Source organism: Orcinus orca, chromosome 1 (genome assembly GCF_937001465.1).
Source record: "Orcinus orca chromosome 1, mOrcOrc1.1, whole genome shotgun sequence".
Lineage (NCBI taxonomy): Eukaryota > Metazoa > Chordata > Mammalia > Artiodactyla > Delphinidae > Orcinus > Orcinus orca.
The window spans coordinates 192,670,427-192,690,696 of record NC_064559.1 but is presented as its reverse complement, the minus strand read 5'-3'; the positions used below and the strand labels follow the sequence as shown (position 1 = coordinate 192,690,696).

Sequence of the window (20,270 nt, the reverse complement as noted above, 5' to 3'; positions counted from 1 at the left end):
TCTGAAAGGGCAAAGAGGTGGCTCTGTGCAGGCTGAGTAGCAGGCTCTTCAGTGGAGAGATGAGCACCTGCCCTGCCTCCTCAGTGTTCACCATAGACTCATGCAGGGAATATACCAGCCACCTCCTCCTCAGGGAGGGGCATGATGCCAATCATACTGTCTCAACAAGCGGCCACCTGCTTTATTTACACAAAGAAAATGCTCAATAGTAACAGCATCATCCCATGCCTCCCTCCCACCCAAGATCATTCTCCTGAATGACCTTTCTAAAACAAAGATCTTACATTCCCCTACTCCAATATACTCACCCCCTGAAGATACTTTCTTATATGTCATTTCAAGGTACTTTTGGAACCAAACCCTCACAAAGACATTTAGACTTGGTGCCTGATAACTTGATTACCTTCAGAGTCCTGGGTAAAGAGCAAATCAGTCTGCAGATTTAACTGAGTGGTCCTATCCTGGCACTGAGCCCAAGGGCTGTTAGGAAGCTGTCCTAAGCCCTGATTTTGGTCATTGGTTACATCTCGGAAAGGAGCTCTAGAGTTGTGGGCAATGACCCTCTGGCCCTGAGAATCCTGGGTGAAAAGCTGACTCCAGGAGTCCTTGTCATTCTTTTCGCTGTCCCAGGAAAACACAGGAATAGGACAAGGGCTTTGTTTCACTGCTTCTTTGTTTGCTCCACTCCAGGAATGCTGGTATGTTTGAAGGAGGATGGGGGCCTGCCTGTTTCTTTTGGCAGACACCTTTTCCAAGTTAGTCTTATCCAAGAGCTGATGGCCCTTGTGCCCAGGTGTTTTACTGTGTCTCTCCACATTCTGATAGTTCTTTTTCTTAGATCCATAAGGCCATTCCCTTTTCCAGGAAGAATCCTCTTCTTCCTTTTGGTCCAGTAAGCAAGAACTCTCCAGGTCTTGGGTGAAGGAACAGGCCAGTGATGCTTTACTCTCTCCAGCACAGACAAAGGTATCAGGCTGGAACAAAGACAGCACAGTCACGCATGGGCTTCCTATTCCATGGTGGTAAGAAGCCTGGAAGGACTGAGGAGAAAGTCTAGCTTCCTGGATGTCTGCAGGGGTTGAAGTGGCTAAAGGGGGTGCCATGCAATCATCCCCCAAGCCCTGGATCAGATGGTCTAGCTGGGTTGCATCTTCCTTAGACTCTTTGTTGGTCTGACTTTCTATATGAGACGAAACACTCCTCTGGTCACCACCATTTGTCTTTCCTAGTAAAACAAGACGAACAAATATTATTCTGCAGGAAAACTCCACCTGAGTAGGATTTAGGTGGCTTTTTCTGAAATCAGTATCAGCTACCATAACTACTAGTGCAGGGGTCTTAGGACTCTTCACAGATCTTTGTAGCCGATCTTCCTGCTTTCAATCTCTTTTCTTTCCTGAATGATCTAAAACACAGCTCTTATATTCCCCTACTCAAATATATAGATGCTTCCCATGACCTACCTAATAAAAGTCAAACATGTTATACAGTCAGACCACAGCCTACTTTTCCAATTGAGTGGGGTTTGTTTAACATAGGCCACATCAGTTTTGCTTTTGTTTTTTATTTAACATAGTTTCTGCTAAATAGTGATCCTGGCCAAATATCACCCTTGGATATTATCCTTTGAGAAACATGTTCAATATACACCATTTTTGTAAAGTCTCAAAGATCACATTGACCAGCCAACGCTGAGAAACCTTCTGGTGACAGTGAGAAAGAATATGGGTCTCCTGCTCCCCAAAAATTTCATGGGAAAGGGAGTAAAGACACAATTAGATGCTAAGTCCATCAGTAGAAAGGACAATTAAAAAAACTATTACTGTCCAGCCTGTCTACTTTATCAGGTGTGGAATGGATCCTGTCTGCCTTAAAAATAGATGACGTGGAATTCCTACTCCCCCCCCACCAAATTATGCTAAGATCTAATTACAAACAAGGCTGAATGACTGATTTCTTCTTTCCTTTCCAAGAAATATAGTACAGAAATTGTTTTGTAAAAGCGTTCTCAACTGGCCTAAGACTTCAATACAGACTATATAGAAAATATCAGAATTTTGAAATGGAAAGTGGTTTTGAGAAAAATCTGCCCTTGTTACTTAAAGCAAAAGAGTTTAAGTTTTTGTTTGTGGTAGGGAGAAGGCATTTTGAAGGTTTATGCAAAGCAATCCTGGGAACGGCACCAAGAGTTAGAGCTCTCTTCCCAGCACCCTTCAACTGGCAAGAACCCTGCTCTGTAAGCCCCAGCCTGGTCTGAGGCAGCTGGTCCCCTGAAGAGGAACATGCAAACAAAGAACTGCCAAAGGATGATGAAACACAAGCCAACTTTATGCCAAGCTTTCTAAGAAAAAAGCTCTTTTGAATTTTGATTAATTTGAGAAGCTTCATATAGACATATCAATTATCAATTAATCTTATACAGACTGCTAATTGTGGCCAATCCAAGACGTATATCTTACTAATGGCACATCAGCTCCCCTCTGCACCCCCAACTCCCAAGTATGCCTTTCCTCACTGCTCTGTCAGGGAATACCAATATTTTTCTGGTTCTGTTTAGACTGAGATAAACAGAACCAGAAAAGTATGTTTGTAAAAGTATGTATATATTGCTTTCCAAAAGACGATGCTTTCTTGTGTTTTAAAACATCTAATAGGTCAGCTAAGTTCAACACAATGCACTAATGGCACCACTTCTCGTAGATATTCCAGCATGGAAAAATGAATGCACTCCCTTTTGGTCCCTGGTTGTTTCCAGTCCAGTCACCATACCTGGCTGCAAGGTGAAGAAGGAAGCAATGCTGGTCTGCCGGGTGCCTGCAGGTGGACAACTTCTTTGAGTAAAAGAAATGTTAGCCTTTCTCTCTCCAGGAAAGAGTGTTAGCATTTTGGTACTTGACTTGATTAAATGTGTCTGAGAAGGGGGAGAAAAAGAATAAGAGAAACCTATTAATATCAAAACAGCTGCCAAAAAAAAAAAAAAAAAACAGCTGCCAGACAGGATTCAGTAAACACCAGTTACCCTCTTGGAAACACACTAGACCTCTTGGATTCGACTCATATCCTCTAGTCTTTGCTGTACATCGCCTTCCACCAACTTCTGCCAACTGATAGTGTTTGTTTTTCCTCAAGAATCACATATTCCAACCATAGCCCATTCTTTCTGCTTCCCCATGGAAATCAGGCAGGCTGACTAAACAAACAGGAAGGGATTCCACAGGTGATATTATTCTCTCCTTTATATTTAAAGATAATTAATGAAACTAGGGACCTCTGTGGCAGTCCAGTAGTTAAGACTCTGTGTGCCCAATGCAGGGAGCCCGGGTTTGATCCCTGGTCAGGGAACTAGATCCTGCATGCTGCAACTAAAAAAAAAGATCCCGCGTGCCACAACTGAAGATTGTGCACACAGCAACGAAGATCCCGCATGCAACTAAGACCTGGTGCAGCCAAATACATAAATAAGTAAATAACTTTTTTTAATAATAGATAATTAATGATTCTACATCAGTAGCAGTTGATACATTTTTAATAGTTTTCAAATAGTCACACAGTGGTTAACAGCACGGCTCCTGAGTCACACAGCTTCTGTTCAAACCAGTACCAATTCTGCCACTGCCAATTACTAGCTGCATGACCCTCTAGAAGTTGTCTGATCTCTGTCTCATTCTCATGTGTGAAATGGGGACAATAATAGTACCAAGCCCATAGGGCAGTTACAAGGATTTGGTGAGTTAATTCACATAAAAGGCTTACAAAGTTCTGGCACATATACAGCATTTAATAATAGTTGGCTATTATTCAGAGGAGGAGCAATGAAACAGCAACAGTCTTACTACATTTTCATCTCCCCGCCCTTTATACTTCGAGTATGAACTGGAAGATGGGCCAGAAAGGTTTGGAATGTGTCAACTTTTATACCTTATCCTTATTTAATGTAATTTGGTTTTGTTTCCATTTGCTTGTTATGGAATGCTTGAGAAGTAGGGAGAATAGGATTATATTCAATTCAATTTGGCTGTGAAAGCCACAGAAGAAATGAGATTTGCCAATATCCATGTACCAAGTTGGAAGTAGGCCTGAAACTTGAACCTAAATTATTAATTCTAGCCCAAAGTTGACTTCATTTCATTTTTACATTTGGAAACTAAAATGTACTTTAAGTGGTTAAAAGATGGAAGAAATTCTGGACGTAAAATTCATACTTTGACTTGGAGTACTGGTGTGGAACATTCTCTTCCACCATACAAAACTGGATAAAATACATGAAACAACTGATTTTAGACAATGGATAACAGGCAGTGCAGAACTGTGATCCCCAAGAGCAGGAAAACAAATGAGGTGAACCCTGGGACACCCTAGCTTTCTGCTTGGAAGCACTTGTCAGAATGCAATGTATACAGAGAGTACTCAGGCAAAGCATTGCAGTCTTGATAAACTGAGTAGACTGGGATTGGAATTTGCGGAAGATAAGGTGGCTGGGATTTGCAGTGCAGAGAAATACATCCAGAAATCTACATAGAGATCCCTTCAGTCCATTACTGAATACTAACCTACAAGTGTGTTAGGTGAAACCCCGTGAGGCCAGACAAAGAAATGCCAGGAACTGCAAGATGAACAACTCCCAGAGCTCACACAGGGCTGGGAGAGTTCCCACTAGGCAAAGTGGAAAGACCTTTTTAATACCAGTGGCATTCAGCAGAATTAGCAGAAGGATCACCCCTTAACAGTAGAGCTAAACTAGCTGCAGAGCAAAAACTTCCAAACCTGTCCTAACAAAGCTTAAAAGCAAGCTTGATTAGCAAGTAACTACCTGCCAAAACAAATTTCAGCATTCTTTAAAGACAGTAAAATCCAGATACCCAGCAATGTAGCACACAACAAAAAATTGCTAGATATGTGAAACAGCAGGAAAACAATCCATAATGGGGGCTGGGGGGTGGCGTGGGGGATCGGTTAAATGGAAACAGAAATATCAGGGATGACAGAATTAGCAGACAAACTTTACAATAAATATGCTCAAGGATTTAAAGGAAAACGTGAAAATACTGAGAAAAAGAACATACAAAAAATTCACTAGATGGGCTTAACAACAGATTAGAGACTACAGGAAAAAAATAACAGTGGACCTGAAGTCACAGCAATACAAACTATCCAAAATGAAGCAGAGAGAGAAACAAACTGAAAATAAATTCTTAATGGTCTGTGGGGTATCAAGCATACATATAATGAGAATTCCAAAAAACAAGGTGAAAGTGGGCAGAAAATATACTTAAAGAAATAATGGCCCAAATTTTTCCAAATTTGATGAAAACTACAAACAACTGTGATTGTCTTTTTCAAAGACCAATTCAAAGGCAATTCAAAGACCAATACAAGATCTCCCATTTCACATGCTTTTCTTATAATTTGCCCTTGCTACTCTTCCCATCAAGTGGTGAGTCATATTCCCTTACCTTGAACTGGTGAAGAACTTTGTGACTGCCTGACCAATAAAGTATGATAGAAGCAACACTACATGATTTCCAAGACTGGGTCATAAAAATGCCATGCACTTCTCTGCCTTGCTTTCTTGAGATGCTCACTCTTGGAACCAGGCCCCCATGCTATGAGAAAACCCAAGCAGGCACATGGCTCTTTAAATTGTATGGGAGACACATCCTAGATATGTGAAATAATGTGAGTTAGTATGCCAACAAGTATCTACAGGCTAGGTACTAGGAAACAGTAATGAACAAAACAAGTGTTTCTGCCCTGATAAAGCTTACAGCTTAAGGGGGAAAACAGACAAACTAGTAATAGTTATTTAAATTACTACATGTATGCTAAATCCTATAACGACAACTTATAGAAAACTACAGATTATCGGAAAACAGTTAAGACTTCAATTAGCAAAACGTCTGGGAATAAGCTTTTTACCAAATTGGCCATACTTATCAGGATTAGACTCCATCCTTGGGTCAGAGCGATGTCAGGAGTAATACTGCCCCAGATATAGACCTCTCAGAAAATCCATGGCTTCAAGTATTTACATTTATCTCAGTAGAATGTTAAGACTGTGAGTGAGAGGAGGTAATCTGGAACTGAGGAGGGCCCAGGTACAAAGCCCTTCAGCTGATTATCCCTACCTCAAAATAAAGGCAGCCCCTGTATGTACATTACATAGTATAAGAAGGCCTATCTAATAGGCATCGGTTTCCTACAGGACCAAACCCCATGGTAAGCCACAGCCTGCATATTGACAATTTTTACCCTACAAGAATGCCCTGAAGAACCTAACTTCAAGAGGCACATTCCCTCCAAAACTAAAGAATCTCTAATCCTTTGGTATATCACATTCATGGCCCAGTCGTTTTCTTCTTTCATAGTGGTAGAAGGAAAAACTGACTTCCTCCAACTATGGAGCTCCTGCTACTCTTGCTATATTACAAGGATCCCCTATGACGTGTTCCTACAGAGAATGATGCTTTGGGGTGGGGGGGGGCAAGGATTACCCCAAAAGTGATCCTTTCTTATACTCACAACTCTAGTAGCAAAGCAAATCTGGGATCATATACATCACCTCTCTTACTATTAGAAAATGTTTTCATGCCCCCATAGCATTTAAATTCTGTAGAGCCCTCATTCTATCTGCAAGTTTGTCTTAAAGCTCTACTTTTTTTTTTTTTTTTTTGCGGCAGGCGGGCCCCTCACCGCCGTGGCCTCTCCCGTTGCAGAGCACAGGCTCAAGGTACACCCACTGAAAACTGTGAAGATTTTCCTCCCAAAGTAATCTAACAATAGAAAATTATTGCAAGAATCTTCTCTAGAACGACCTGGCACTGTTTTTTCATCTAAACCTAATGAAAATTCAGCAATGATAAGAGAAAAGCAATTTCTTCTAAGTATCACAACTCCTAAACTAGAGACCTGATATGTCTACACCCATGAGCAACACTAAGTCTCATACAAAGGTGCTTCTTGCTAATGAGATTTTTCTCACTTAAAGGATGCCATGTATGTCAGAGTTCATTGTAGTACAATGTTTAGTACATTTATCATCAGTTTTGCCCTAATAAAGACTATTTATTGAAAATCTGTTTAAACATCCTGCTTTAACTACTTCCAAAATAGGAATGGCCACATGTGACCCTCTCAGTAGAGATGACAGTCCCATGAAAGAAAGAAGAGCACTGGGCTCACTTAAATGGGAAAGTAGGTGCCTCAACTGAAACACAATGGAGGGGGCATCCCCACTCTGGGACAACTCTGCGAATCAGCCTAGATGTCAACTTTGTGAATAGAAGCATTGTGTGTGTGTGTGTGTGTGTGTGTGTGTGTGTGTGTGTGTGTGTGTGTAACACAGATGATATAGATATAGATACAGATAGAGATAGAGATATACTGAAGCAGAGCAGAATTTGTCACCCCAAAATATGCCTCCTTGGCATAAGGATTATTTTAGGCTGATTATTTTTAAGAAAAAGCAGACATAGGAAAAGCTCTGAGTATAAGTTACCCTTTTGTAAGAGACATTTATATTAAGGGAAATCTCCATTTGTAAGGCTGTCTTCCTCTCTGTACCAGGAAGAGGATGACTCTAAATCTCTTGAAATTCTCATCAATGGAGAAGGCAACAACTTACATCTGCGTAACAACCTTACCCTCGTTCACTGTGTTTTTCCTGGTAACCTCTCATAACTGACTCTCTACCCCCAACATCTTCTTTTGTCTTTAGCTGAAAATGGTGTTTAAGGTGATAGCTTTAGCCATTTCTGAGAGTTAGGTTTTCCTGCGTCTCTCTCATCTATGCAGGAGATATACGTTATTAAACTTTTGTTTGATTTTTCTTTTGTTAATCTGTCTTATATCAACTTAATTATTAGACAAGCCAAAGAACCCAGAAGGGAACAAGGGAAATTTTTTCTGCCTCTACGATACACATACACACACATACACACACACACACATACACACAAATCAGCCTATACTGTTTCTCCCAATTTCCAATCACTATTATATTTTAACTTTTTTCTCTATAATCATCCTCTACTTACTCAGGTACCAATTTCTGGTTCCTAAATGTAAACAGAACTGAAGGGAAGATGCAAAGGTCCTTTAAAAGGTGAGAAACACTGAGGGCTGCAGATAACTGGACCAAAGTCACAGCTTAAAAAACATATTTAAGGGCTTCCCTGGTGGCGCAGTGTTTAAGAATCCGCCTGCCAACGCAGGGGACGCAGGTTCGAGCCCTGGTCCAGGAAGATCCCACATGCTGCGGAGCAACTAAGCCCGTGCGCCACAACTACTGAAGCCCACTCACCTAGAGCCCATGCTCCGCAACAAGAGAAGCCAATGCAATTAGAAGCCCGCGCACTACAATGAAGAGTAGCCCCCACTCGCCACAACTAGAGAAAGACCGCATGCAGCAACAAAGACCCAACACAGCCAAAGATAAATAAAAATAAAATAAATAAATTTAATTTTTAAAAAAACATATTTAAGCAACACCCCTCTCCCCTCACGAAAGCCCACATTTAGGTCCTTCTTGAGCATAGCTATATTTTAGATATATACTTAAGAAACCAAGGGTAGTCATCAGTTAGCTCTCTTAAACTATAACTTGCTTAATGAATAATATCATGTAACCTGCCTTTACTGACCAAGCTTGCTTTAACTTTTCTTGCAAACTGCATACCCTCCAAGCTTCAAGTAGCTTAGACAACATGTCACAAGACTCCTTTAACCACTCCCTATAGATAACACCTCTGACTTATGGGTCACTCACTATACTAATGGTTGCTTAAGTTGTATTTCAGGAGCATGGAGCTAGTCTTACTCAATTCAAACCAGTCGAGACCACCAACCATTCAACTAGGCCTGCTCGAGTGTCAGATAGATGACTTTTTGATGTCAGAGGGCCAAAAATTCCACCCTCAGATCACGCTAACACTGCCATTTTCTGAACATGCGTCCCATGATAGAAGCATGTAACTCAGATATGCCTGCACAGAACACCCATTGCTCCACCTTTTTCTTGCCTCCAATCATCCTTCCCTGAGACAGGAGGGAATGGGGCAGGGCACAACCTTTAAAAGAATGGCATAGATGCTGACAATATGTCAAAAACTGGTTAGAACCTACTAGGCCCAGGACGGCGGAAGATTTGACTTGCAGTACATCCTGAGCCTCATTATATGCTCACTGTAATACATGAGCATGCTAAGTGACACATCCACAGGCGCCATGACAGTTCTGAGGCTGACCATAATAGGCCAGAAGTGGGGGGTGGCCCAATTCCTGGAAATCCCTGCCCCTTCTCCAAAATAGTTGGAATAATCTTCCCACTTATTAGCCTATGAAATTACCCAGCTCATAAAAACTAACCAGCCCCACACCTTGGGGCCGCTTCTTGCCTTCTGAGAATGACCGCATTCTGCCTATGCAATGTGTATCTCTCTAAATAAAATGCTTTCACATCACTATGGGTCGCTCTAGAATTCTTTCCTTCGCGAAGCCAAGGACCCTCACTTGGTGGCCTATCCCAGGAACTCATCCAAGACCTGGGACATGATCACCCTCTCACGCCCCATTCTCCTGCAACATCCCCAACACCTCAGACTACCCTGCCTCTTTATCTCATAAATATCCCAAGCCCCTCACCTTCAGGGAGGCAGATATGAGATTTGTTCTCTCATCTCCTTGCTTGGCTACCTTGTAAATAAACCCTTTCTCTACTGCAAACCTCAGCATCTCAATATTCGGCTTGCTGCACATCAGGCAAACAAACCTGGTTCAATAACACTAACTTTTAGAGATCAACAATCCAACAAAACAAAACAAAACACTTCAACTTCTACTATCCTGGATTGGGCCCATGTTATTTCTTACCTTAACTTCTGCAATATATTCCTCCAGCCTACCTTTCACTGTACCACTTACTTTCCTATAACAACTATTGGGTTTATCTTCATAGAGACACCTCCCATTATGTCAAACACCTTCCATGAATTTCCAACATGGCAAGAGTTTACCCTCCTAATCTCACCTTCAACTCCTCTACGTATACCCTACACATTAGCCAAACTGAATTACTCCCATGTAGGAAAGTATCTTACCCAAAGAGAGGTCTGGCCTTTGCCCTCAGCTAATAGGAAGCAACCTCTAATGTCCTGACAGGAGTGTCTTTGTTTACCCTGAGGCCTTGGGCCACACCAGATAGTCTGTACTAACAATGTGATCTATGGCAAGAGCTCTGGGCCAAACAGTATCAGCTTGACCTGAACAGGGAACAGAAACTAAGGTCAGCCGCACAAGTATCAACCATATCTACAAGACTAAGCCCCAGTAAAAGCTCCAAGGCTCAGTGAGCTTCCATGACTGGCTATACTCTGTGTGTACTGTCACTGGTAGAGGACACTGGGAGTAATGAGTGCTGTCCAATATGCCACTGGAAGGACAGTGGAAATGTCATGCTTGCAATCCTCCTAGATTCTGTCCTATGTGCTTGAAACTCACCTAGAATCTGCCCCTTTAATCTTTAATCTGTATCTCTTTGCTGTAATAAACTGTAACCGTGAAGAGACTCCACTCTCAAAGGGTGCACACACTGGGACTCAGGGCAGAAGCAGTAATTTGAAAGAAGCCTGGGTCAGACGTACCTGCTGATCTTGGAAAGTCTCCTGGAGAGGCAGGAGGCAACTAGAGATCACCCTGGGGACACAGACACGGGCTGGCAAGCCTATTTTGGAATCCCCCTTTTAGCTTATTATTAGCTTCAGCACCCAGCCCTACCCCTGCCCACCAGCCTATAGGCACCAGTACTGGGATGCCTCAGGCCAAGTAACTAACTGGGTGGGGACACAGCCCCACCCACAAGCAGACAGGCTGCCTTAAGACCCCCTGCTAAGCCTACAATCACCCCTGAACACGGCCCTCCCCACCAAAGGGGCCAGGACCCAGCCCCAAACACCAGTACACAGGCACTTGACCCAGGACCCCTAGGGCTCTGCAGCCAGAGAAGCTGGGACCCAACTCCACCCATCAGTGGGCAGACACCAGCCCCCAAACCCACTGCACTCCAGCCCCCTCACCAGCAAACCTGTTCTAGCCTCCAGACCAGCCTTACCCACCAGCAGGAGGACACAAGCCCCAAGACAGCCACAGCCCTGCTGCCTGCTATGACAGGACCCAACTCATCCACCAGCAGGCCAGCATCAGGCCTGGGACCCTGGGCCCTGCAGCCAGATATCAGGACCTTGTTCTGTCCGCCAGTGGGCGGGCACAAGCCCCAGGATCTGGCTTCACCAACACAGCACTATAATAGGGAAGAACAAATCTGACTCCATATTAGATCTGTTTCTTTTACTTTAACCTTTGTATTCTACTGCTTTTGCTACAAGAATGTTGCCTATAGCCGGAAATATAAGGATAGCCCATTCTCAAGGCTCTGACCTTTAAAGATATAACACTTTTCCATTTACATAAAGAAAAAAAGTTGCAGAACAGAAAATAACCTTTGTCTCAGTTGGAAGTTTATGGGAACATCATGACCTGACCTACATGGACAGCTGCAAGAACAAAGGATTCCAGCATCAAGAAGTTTGTAACAACCAACCACACCCCCTCCCCCTTTAGTATAAAAAAAGCCTGAATTCTAACTTGGGTAAAATGGTTCTTTGGGACACTAGTCCACCATCTTCTCAGTTTGCTGGCTTTCCAAATAAAGTCACTATTCCTTGCCCTAACAACTCATCTCTTGATTTATCGAGAGGGGGCCAGCCACACCTACCAAACAGCCCATAGTAGTCAGCCTGCCACAACAGAAGGACCCTCACAGGCCACACAAGGGGCACTTGGACCAGAAGGGAGTGCACTGCTGGGACACACAGAATGTCTCCTACAAAAGGCCACTTCTCCAAGGCAGGGAAACATAACCAACCTACCAGATACAAAGAAATAAAAACAGCAATTCAGGTAAAATGAGGCAACAGAGGAACATGCTCCAAATGAAGACACAAGATAAAATCTCAGAAGAACTAAGTGAAGTGGTGATAGCCAATCTACCCAAAAAAGAGTTTAAGATAATGATCATAAAGATGACCAAAGAACTCAGGAGTAGAATGGATGAACAGCATGGGAAGTTAGAAGTTTTTAACAAACAAAATATAAAGAACAGCCAAATAGAGGTGAAGAATACAATAACTGAACTTAAAAATAAACTAGAAGGAATCAACAGTAGACTAAATAATATAGAGGAATGGATGAGCAAGCTGGAAGACAGAGCAGTGGAAATCACTGAAGCTGAACAGAAAAAGAGAATAAAAAGAAATGAGGAAAGTTTAACACATTATTGACCAGAGACACATTAATAGGTCTTTGCTACCTGAATGTTATTGACCGCAGATATTTCAATATTCACTTACATAACAAATCACCAGCCATAGGCATTAGTTTCTGCCAAAATCCCCTGGTCAATAATGAGTTAAGAGACCTCTGGAATAACATCAAGCACACTAATATTCACATTACAGGGGTACCAGAAGGAGGAGAGAGAGAAAGGGGCAGAGAACATATGTGAAGACATAATAGCTGAAAACTTCCCTAACTTGGGAAAGGAAAAGTACACCTAAATCCAGGAAGCACAGAGAGTCCCAAACAGGATCAACCCAAAGAGGACCATACCAAGACACACTGCAACTAAAATGGCAAAAATTAAAGATAAAGAGAGAATATTAAAAGCAGCAAGGGGAAAGCAACAAGTTACATACAAGGGAACTCCCATAAGGATATCAGCTGACTTTTCAGTAGAAACTCTACAGGCCAGAAGGGAGTGGCATGATATATTTAAAGTGATGAAAGGGAAAAACCTACAAACAAGAATACTCTACCTGGCAAGGCTCTCATTCAGATTTGATGGCGAGATCAAAAGTTTTAAGGCAAGCCAAAGCTGAGAGTTAAGCACCACCAAACCAGCTTTACAAGAAATGTTTAAGGGACTTCTCTAAGCAAAAAAAAAAAAAAAAAAAGGCCATAACTAGAAACATAAAAATTTATGAAAGGAAAAAGCTTATTGATAAAGGCAAATATACAGTAAAGGTAGTAAGTCATCTACACACAAAATTAGTAGTAGGGAAATTAAAAGACAAAAGAAGTAAAATCATCTATATGCACAATAAGCAGTTAAGGGATACACAAAGCAAACAGAAAAAGACTGACAAAATTCAACATCCATTTATGATAAAACTCTCCAGAAAATGTGAATAGAGGAAACATACCTCAACATAATAAAGGACATATATAAGTCCATAACCAACATCATACTCAATGGTGAAAAGCTGAAAGCATTTTCTCTAAGATCACGAACAAGACAAGGATGCCCACTCTAGCCACTTTTATTCAACACAGTAGTGGAAATCCTAGCCACAGCTATCAGATAAGAAAAAAAAATAAAAGGGATCCAAATTAGAAAGGAAGAAGTAAAACTGTCACTGTTTGTAGATATCATAATATTTTACATAGAAAATCCTAAAATTGCTACCAAAAATAAAAATACAAGAGGTCATCAATGAATTTGGGTAAAGTTGTAGGATACAAAATTAATAAACAGAAATCTGTTGCATTTCTATACACTAACAATGAACTATCAGAAAGAGAAATTAAGGAAACACTTACAATCACATCAAAAATAATAAAATATCCAGGATTTCCCTCGTGGCGCAGTGGTTAAGAATCCGCCTGCCAATTAAGGGAACACAGGTTCGAGTCCTGGTCCGGGAAGATCCCACATGCCGTGGAGCAACTAAGCCCATGCACCACAACTACTGAGCCTGCACTCTAGAGACCATGAGCCACAACTGCTAGAGCCCACGAGCCACAATTGCTGAAGCCCACGTGCCTAGAGCCCATGCTCTGCAACAAGAGAAGCCACAGCAATGAGAAGCCCATGCACTGCAACAAAGAGTAGCCCCTGGGCTTCCCTGGTGGCGCAGTGGTTGAGAGTCCGCCTGCCGATGCAGGGGACACAGGTTCATGCCCCGGTCCAGGAAGATCCCACATGCCGTGGAGCGGCTAGGCCCATGAGCCATGGCCGCTGAGCCTGCGCGTCCAGAGTCTGTGCTCCACAACGGGAGAGGCCACAACAGTGAGAGGCCCGCGTACTGCAAAAAAAAAAAAAAAAAAAAGAGTAGCCCCTGCTTACCACAACTAGAGAAAGCCTGCGCGCAGCAACAAAGACCCAACGCAGAAAGCCTGCGCGCAGCAACAAAGACCCAACGCAGCCAAGAATAAATAAATTGATTAATTTAAAAAACAAAAAAGACCACAAATAACAAATGTTGGCAAGGATGTGGAGAAAAGGAAACCCCTGTACACTGCTGGAGGAAATATAAATTGATGCAGCCACAATGGAAAACAGTATGGAGGCTCCTTAAGAAAACTAAAACTAGAGCTACCATATGATCCAGCAATCCCAATCCTGGGCATATATCTGGAAAAGATGAAAACTCTAATTCAAAAACATACATGCACCCAAATGTTCAGAGCAGCATTATTTACAACTGCCAAGATATGGAAGCAACTTAACTGTCCATCAACAGAGGAATGGATAAAGAAGAATGTGGGGTATATATATATATATATATATATATGTATGTATGTGTATATATATATATATATATGTATATATATATATATATATACACACATACACATATAGATATACATACAATGGGGTAGTTCCTTGGCAGTCCAGTTGTTATGACTCAGCGCTTTCACTGTCATGGCCCCAGGTTCAATCCCTGGTTGGGGAACTAAGATCCCGCAAGCCACGTGGCACAGCCAAAATACACACACACACACACACACACACACACACACACACAGGAATACTACTCAGCCATAAAAAAGAATGAAATTTTGCCATCTGCAACAGGAATGGACCTGGAGGGTATTATGCTTAGTGAAATAAGCAAGACAGAGAAAGACAAATACTGTCTTCCTATCACTTGTGGAATCTAAAAAGTAAAACAAACTAGTGAATATAAAAACAACAACAAAACAGATTCACAGATAAAGAGAACAAACTAGTGGTTACCAGTGGGGAGAAGGAAGGAGGGAGTGGCAAGATAGGGGTAAAGGATTAAGAAATACAAACTACTACATATAAAATAAGCTACAAGGGTATATTGTACAGTACAGGGAATATAGCAAATTTTTTTTTCTTTTTTTTTTTTGCGGTACGCGGGCCTCTCACTGTTGTGGCCTCTCCTGTTGCAGAGCACAGGCTCCAGACGCGCAGGCTCAGCGGCCATGGCTCACGGGCCCAGCTGCTCCGCGACATGTGGGATCTTCCCGGACCGGGGCACGAACCCATGTCCCCTGCATTGGCAGGCGGACTCTCAACCACTGTGCCACCAGGGAAGCCCTATAGCAAATATTTTAAAATAACTATAAATAGAGTATAATCTATAAAAATTTTGAATCACTGTTGTACACCTGAAACTAATATAATATTGTAAATCAACTACACCTCAATTAAAAATAACAATTTAAGAAACTGTAACCATGAGTATAACAGCTTTCAGTGAGTTCTGTGAGTCCTTCTAAGTATTATCAAACCTGTCAATGGTTTGCAGGACCCCTGAGGGGAAGCAAAATTTGCCACCCTAAAGTATGTCTGTTTGGCATAAGGATTATTTTAGACTGATTATTTTTTTTAATTTATTTATTTATTTTTGGCTATGTTGGGTCTTTGTTGCTGCGCGTGGGCTTTCTCTAGTTGTGGCAAGCGGGGGCCACTCTTCATTGCAGTGCATGGGCTCCTCATTGCGGTGGCTTCTCTTGTTGCAGAGCACGGGCTCTAGATGTACGGACTTCATTAGTTGTGGCTCACGGGCTCAGTAGTTGTTGCTGTGGGCTCTAGAGCACAGGATCAGCAGTTGTGGCCCACAGGCTTAGTTGCTCCGCAGCATGTGGGATCTTCTTGGACCAGGGCTCAAACCCATGTCCCCTGCATTAGCAGGCGGATTCTTAACCACTACGCCACCAGGGAAGTCCTAGGCTGATTATTTTTAAGAGCATACACAGGAGAAGCTCTGAAAACCAAGAAGTTACCCTTTTGTAAAAGAAATTTACATTTATAAGGGAAATCTCCATTTGTAAGGGTGTCCTCCTCTCTGTACCTGGAAGAGAAGGATGACTCTACATCTCTAGAAACTCTTATCAACAGAAAAGGCAAAGGCTTAAATCTGTATAACAACCTTACCCTTGTTTACTGTGCTTTTCCTAATAACCTCCCATAACTGGCCTTCCCCAACCCCCAACATCTTTTGTCTTTAGTGGGAGATGTTATTTAAAGTGATGGCTTGGGCCATTTATGGTAGCTACTCAGTTTTCCTGGGTATCTCCCAGTATAAAGGAGACATATGTTATTAAACTTGTTTGTTTTTCTCCCATTAATTTGTCTTTTATTACAGGGGTGTCTCAGCCAAGAACCTAGGAGGGCAGATGGAATATTATTTTTCCTCCCCCATGAAACAGAGGGCTAACCTGATTAGGCCTGCCAAACCTAACCTGCCTCCCTTGCTTTTAATCCCTTGCTTTTAGTTCATTTAAAAACCCATATAGCTAACAGTCAGTAGCCAAGATAGATAAATAGATAGATTCATAGATTCATACGCCCTCTGACGTATGAATCACTACACTAACAGTTGCTTAAGTTGTTTTTCAGGTACTTGGAGCTAGTTCTTGCCCAGTTCAGACCAGTTGAAACCACCGACCATTCAACTGGGCCTTTGTGAGTGTCCAATGGATGACCTTTTGATGCCAGAGGGCCAAAAGCTCCACCCTCAGAACATGCCACAATTTTCTGAACATGCATCCTATGAAGAGCCATGAAGCTTAACTACACCTGCACAGACCACTGATTACCTCACTTCTCTTACCTCCAATCACCTTTCCCCACACCTCGAACTACCCTGCCTCTTTATCCCATAAATATCCTTAAACCCTATCTTCGGGGAGGTGGACATGAGATTTGTTCTCCCAGTCTCCTAGCTTGGCTGCCTCCTGAATAAACATTTTCTCTGCTGCAAACCTTGGTGTCTCAGTGTTTGGCTTGCTGTGCACTGGGCAAACGAACATGATTTGGTAACACCTATAACCGCAAACATGGACTTGGATGTCAGAAGTGAGGGTGGTCCTGGGGATTCTCTAACTTTCACCCGCTGTTTCACAAACATCTCTTATATTTCCTGCCACTATGCCACTATTCATAATGTCCCTAGAATACCTACTTCACCTCCATTGCTTTCCAACAATATCTAACCCCTGCTTTAAGGTCTACCTCAAATGCCACCTTCCACAAAGCCTTTCTATTGTAACAGCTTTATTGAGATATAATTCAGTTACCATAAAATTCACCCATTTAAGTATACAGTTAAGTGTTTTTTAGTATATTCACAGAATTATGTAAACATCACCACAATCTAATTTTAGAATATTTTTCATTACCCCCAAAAGAAACCCTGTATCCATTAGCAGTCATTCCCCATTCTCATCCTACCCCAGCCCCAAGAAACCACTGACTTACTTTCTGTCTCTTAAGGATTTACCAATTCTGGACCTTTCATATATCATACAATATTGGTCTTTTGTGACTGGCTTCTTTCACTGAGCACATTTTGGAGGTTCATCCATGTTTTAGCGTGTATAGGTAACTTCATTCCCCTTTTATTGACAAATAATATTCCACCGTATAGATACACCATTTTATCTATCCATTCATCAATTAATGGACAATTGGGTTGTTTCTACTCTTTAGCTATTATGAGAAATGCTACTGTGAACATTCATGTACAAGTTTCTGTGTGGACATATGTTTTCATGTCCACTGGGTATATACCTAGGAGTAAAACTGTTGGGTCATATGGTAACTATGTTTAACATTTTGAGGAATTGCCAAACTATTTTCCAAACTGCCTAAACCATTTTATGTGCACCAGCAGTTCATGAGAGCTCCAATTTGTCCACATGCTTGTCAACACTTGATATTATCAGTCTTTTTGACTACAGCCAACCTAGCATGTGTGAAGTGGTATCTCATTCTGGTTTCGATTTGCATTTCCCTAATGACTAAAAATGTTGAGTATCAAGTCTCTACCTGAATAGATAAAGAGACTGAACTAGTAATTTTAAAACTTCCTGCAAAAAAAAAAAAAAAAAGCCCACCGTTCCATTGACAGATGAATGGATAAAGACATGGTATGTACAATATATGTATACATACATACATACTGTGGAATACTACTCAGCCATAAAAAAGAATGAAATTTTGCCATTTGCAGCAACAACTTGGAGGGCATTATGCTAAGTGAAACAAGTCAGACAGAGAAAGACAAATACTGTATGATATCACTTATATGTGGAATCTAAAAAATACAACAAACTAGTGAATGTAACAAAAAAGAAGCAGACTCAGAACTAGTGGTTACCAATGGCGGGGGAGGATGGGTAATACGGGGTAGGGGCTTAAGAGGTACAAACTATTAGATATAAAATAAACTACAGAAGGCGGAGTGAAGATGGAGGTGTGGGAAGACACTGAGTTAGCATCTCCCCACAACTAGGGTGGCTGCCGGCCGTTGGTGGGACACCCTGACACCCAATGAGATGGGAGGAACCCCCAAGTGAACCAGTAGGACATGGGGGAACAGATGGGGGAGGAGAAGTGGAGGCCAGACAGGATTGGCGCCCCTGAGGCCGGGGAGATCAGGAGAGGTAGGCAAGAGGGGCCCTCTGGGAGGAGTGACAAAGGAGCAGAGGGCATTTGCCCTGCCCACTTGGGCCCAGGAGCCCGCTGAGCTCCCAGGCCGGTCCCCTGCCCTCCAAAGCCCTCTCCAGGCCATGTGGGTCCTGGGGGCATAGGAAGAAGGCCAAGGGGAAAACAGGAGAGGCAGGTAGGAGGGGCCCTCCAAGACAGGAGGAGCAGGAGGAGCAGGAGAGGAGAGGAGACCTCGAGTTTGCCCCGCCCACTCGAGCCCAGGAAGCCTGCTGGGCTCCCAGGTGAGGTCCCCCGCCCTCTGAGACCAGGTGGGGGGGGAACGCCTGTGCCCCTTCTGTTCCTTGAGCCTAAGCCCACCCCGCACAGCCCCCAGTGCCTTTTCCAGCCCTGTGGGTCCTAAGCATAGGCCCCGCCCGCCACCCAAACCTCACCCTTGCTTAGGCCCCACCCTCCACAGCCAAGGCCTTTTCCTGGGCTTTCTTTTTTATTTGTTTTTATCTCTTTTCCCTCTTCTTTTTTACTATTGTGGTACTGTTGTACCTTCTGGTTGTTGATTCATCTATATTTTTATTTTTATATTCTTTCTAACATGCCTGTTAGTTTCCGAGTCTAATTTTATTTTTAACTTTGTTATTGTTCTCTCTTTTTTTTTTTATTTTTTTGCCACCCCACACAGTTTGCGGGATCTTGGTTCACGAGCCAGGGGTCAGGTCGAAGCTCCTGCAGTGGGAGCTTCATGTCAGAACCACTGGACAAACAGAGAACCTCAGACCCCAGAGATTATTCATCAGAGTGAGGTCTCACAGCGGTCCTCATCTCAGCACCAAGACCCAGCTCTATCCAACAGCCTACAAACTCCAGTGTTGGAAGCCTCAGGCCAAACAACCAGTAAGACAGGAACATATTCCCATTCATTAAAAAAAAAGAGAGACAGCAAAAAAATATGTCACAGATGAAGGGGCAAGGTAAAAACCTACAAGACCAAATAAATGAAGAGGAAATAGGCAATCTACCTGAAAAAGAATACAGAGTAATGATAGTAGAGATGATCCAGAATCTCAGAAATAGAATGGAGGCATGAATTGAGAAAATACAAGAAATGTTTAACAAAGATCTAGAAGAACTAAAGAACAAACAAACAGAGATAAACAACACAATAAATGAAATAAAAAATACACCAGAAGGAATCAATAACAGAATTAACTGAGGCAGAAGAACGAATAAGTGAGCTGGAAGACAAAATGGTGGAAATAACTGCCGAGGAGCAGAATAAAGAAAAAAGAATGTAAAGAATTGAAGACAGTCTCAGAGACCTCTGGGATAACACCAAATGCACCAACATTTGAATTATAGGGGTCCCAGAAGAAGAGAAAAAGAATGGGTATGAGAAAATATTTGAAGAGATTATAGTCAAAAACTTCCCTAATGGGAAAGAAAATAGTCACTCAAGTCCAGGAATCAGAGAGTCCCATACAGGATAAACCCGAGGAAAAACACACTGAGACACATATTA

General features: G+C 42.3%; 1 protein-coding gene across 1 annotated transcript in view; it reads right to left on the bottom strand.

The window, feature by feature from the left end:
- Positions 1–157: 157 nt before the first annotated feature.
- The window catches only part of AUNIP (aurora kinase A and ninein interacting protein), a 36,903-nt gene continuing 16,790 nt past the window's right edge, over positions 158–20,270 (bottom strand). Inside the window, exons 2-3 of the mRNA XM_033422529.2 lie at positions 2,770–2,911; positions 158–1,225 (exon numbers count right to left, since the gene is read on the bottom strand). Of these exons, the coding sequence (XP_033278420.1) occupies positions 375–1,225; positions 2,770–2,911 (993 nt within the window). The 3' untranslated portion in view covers positions 158–374. The remainder of the gene's footprint in view (positions 1,226–2,769; positions 2,912–20,270) is intronic.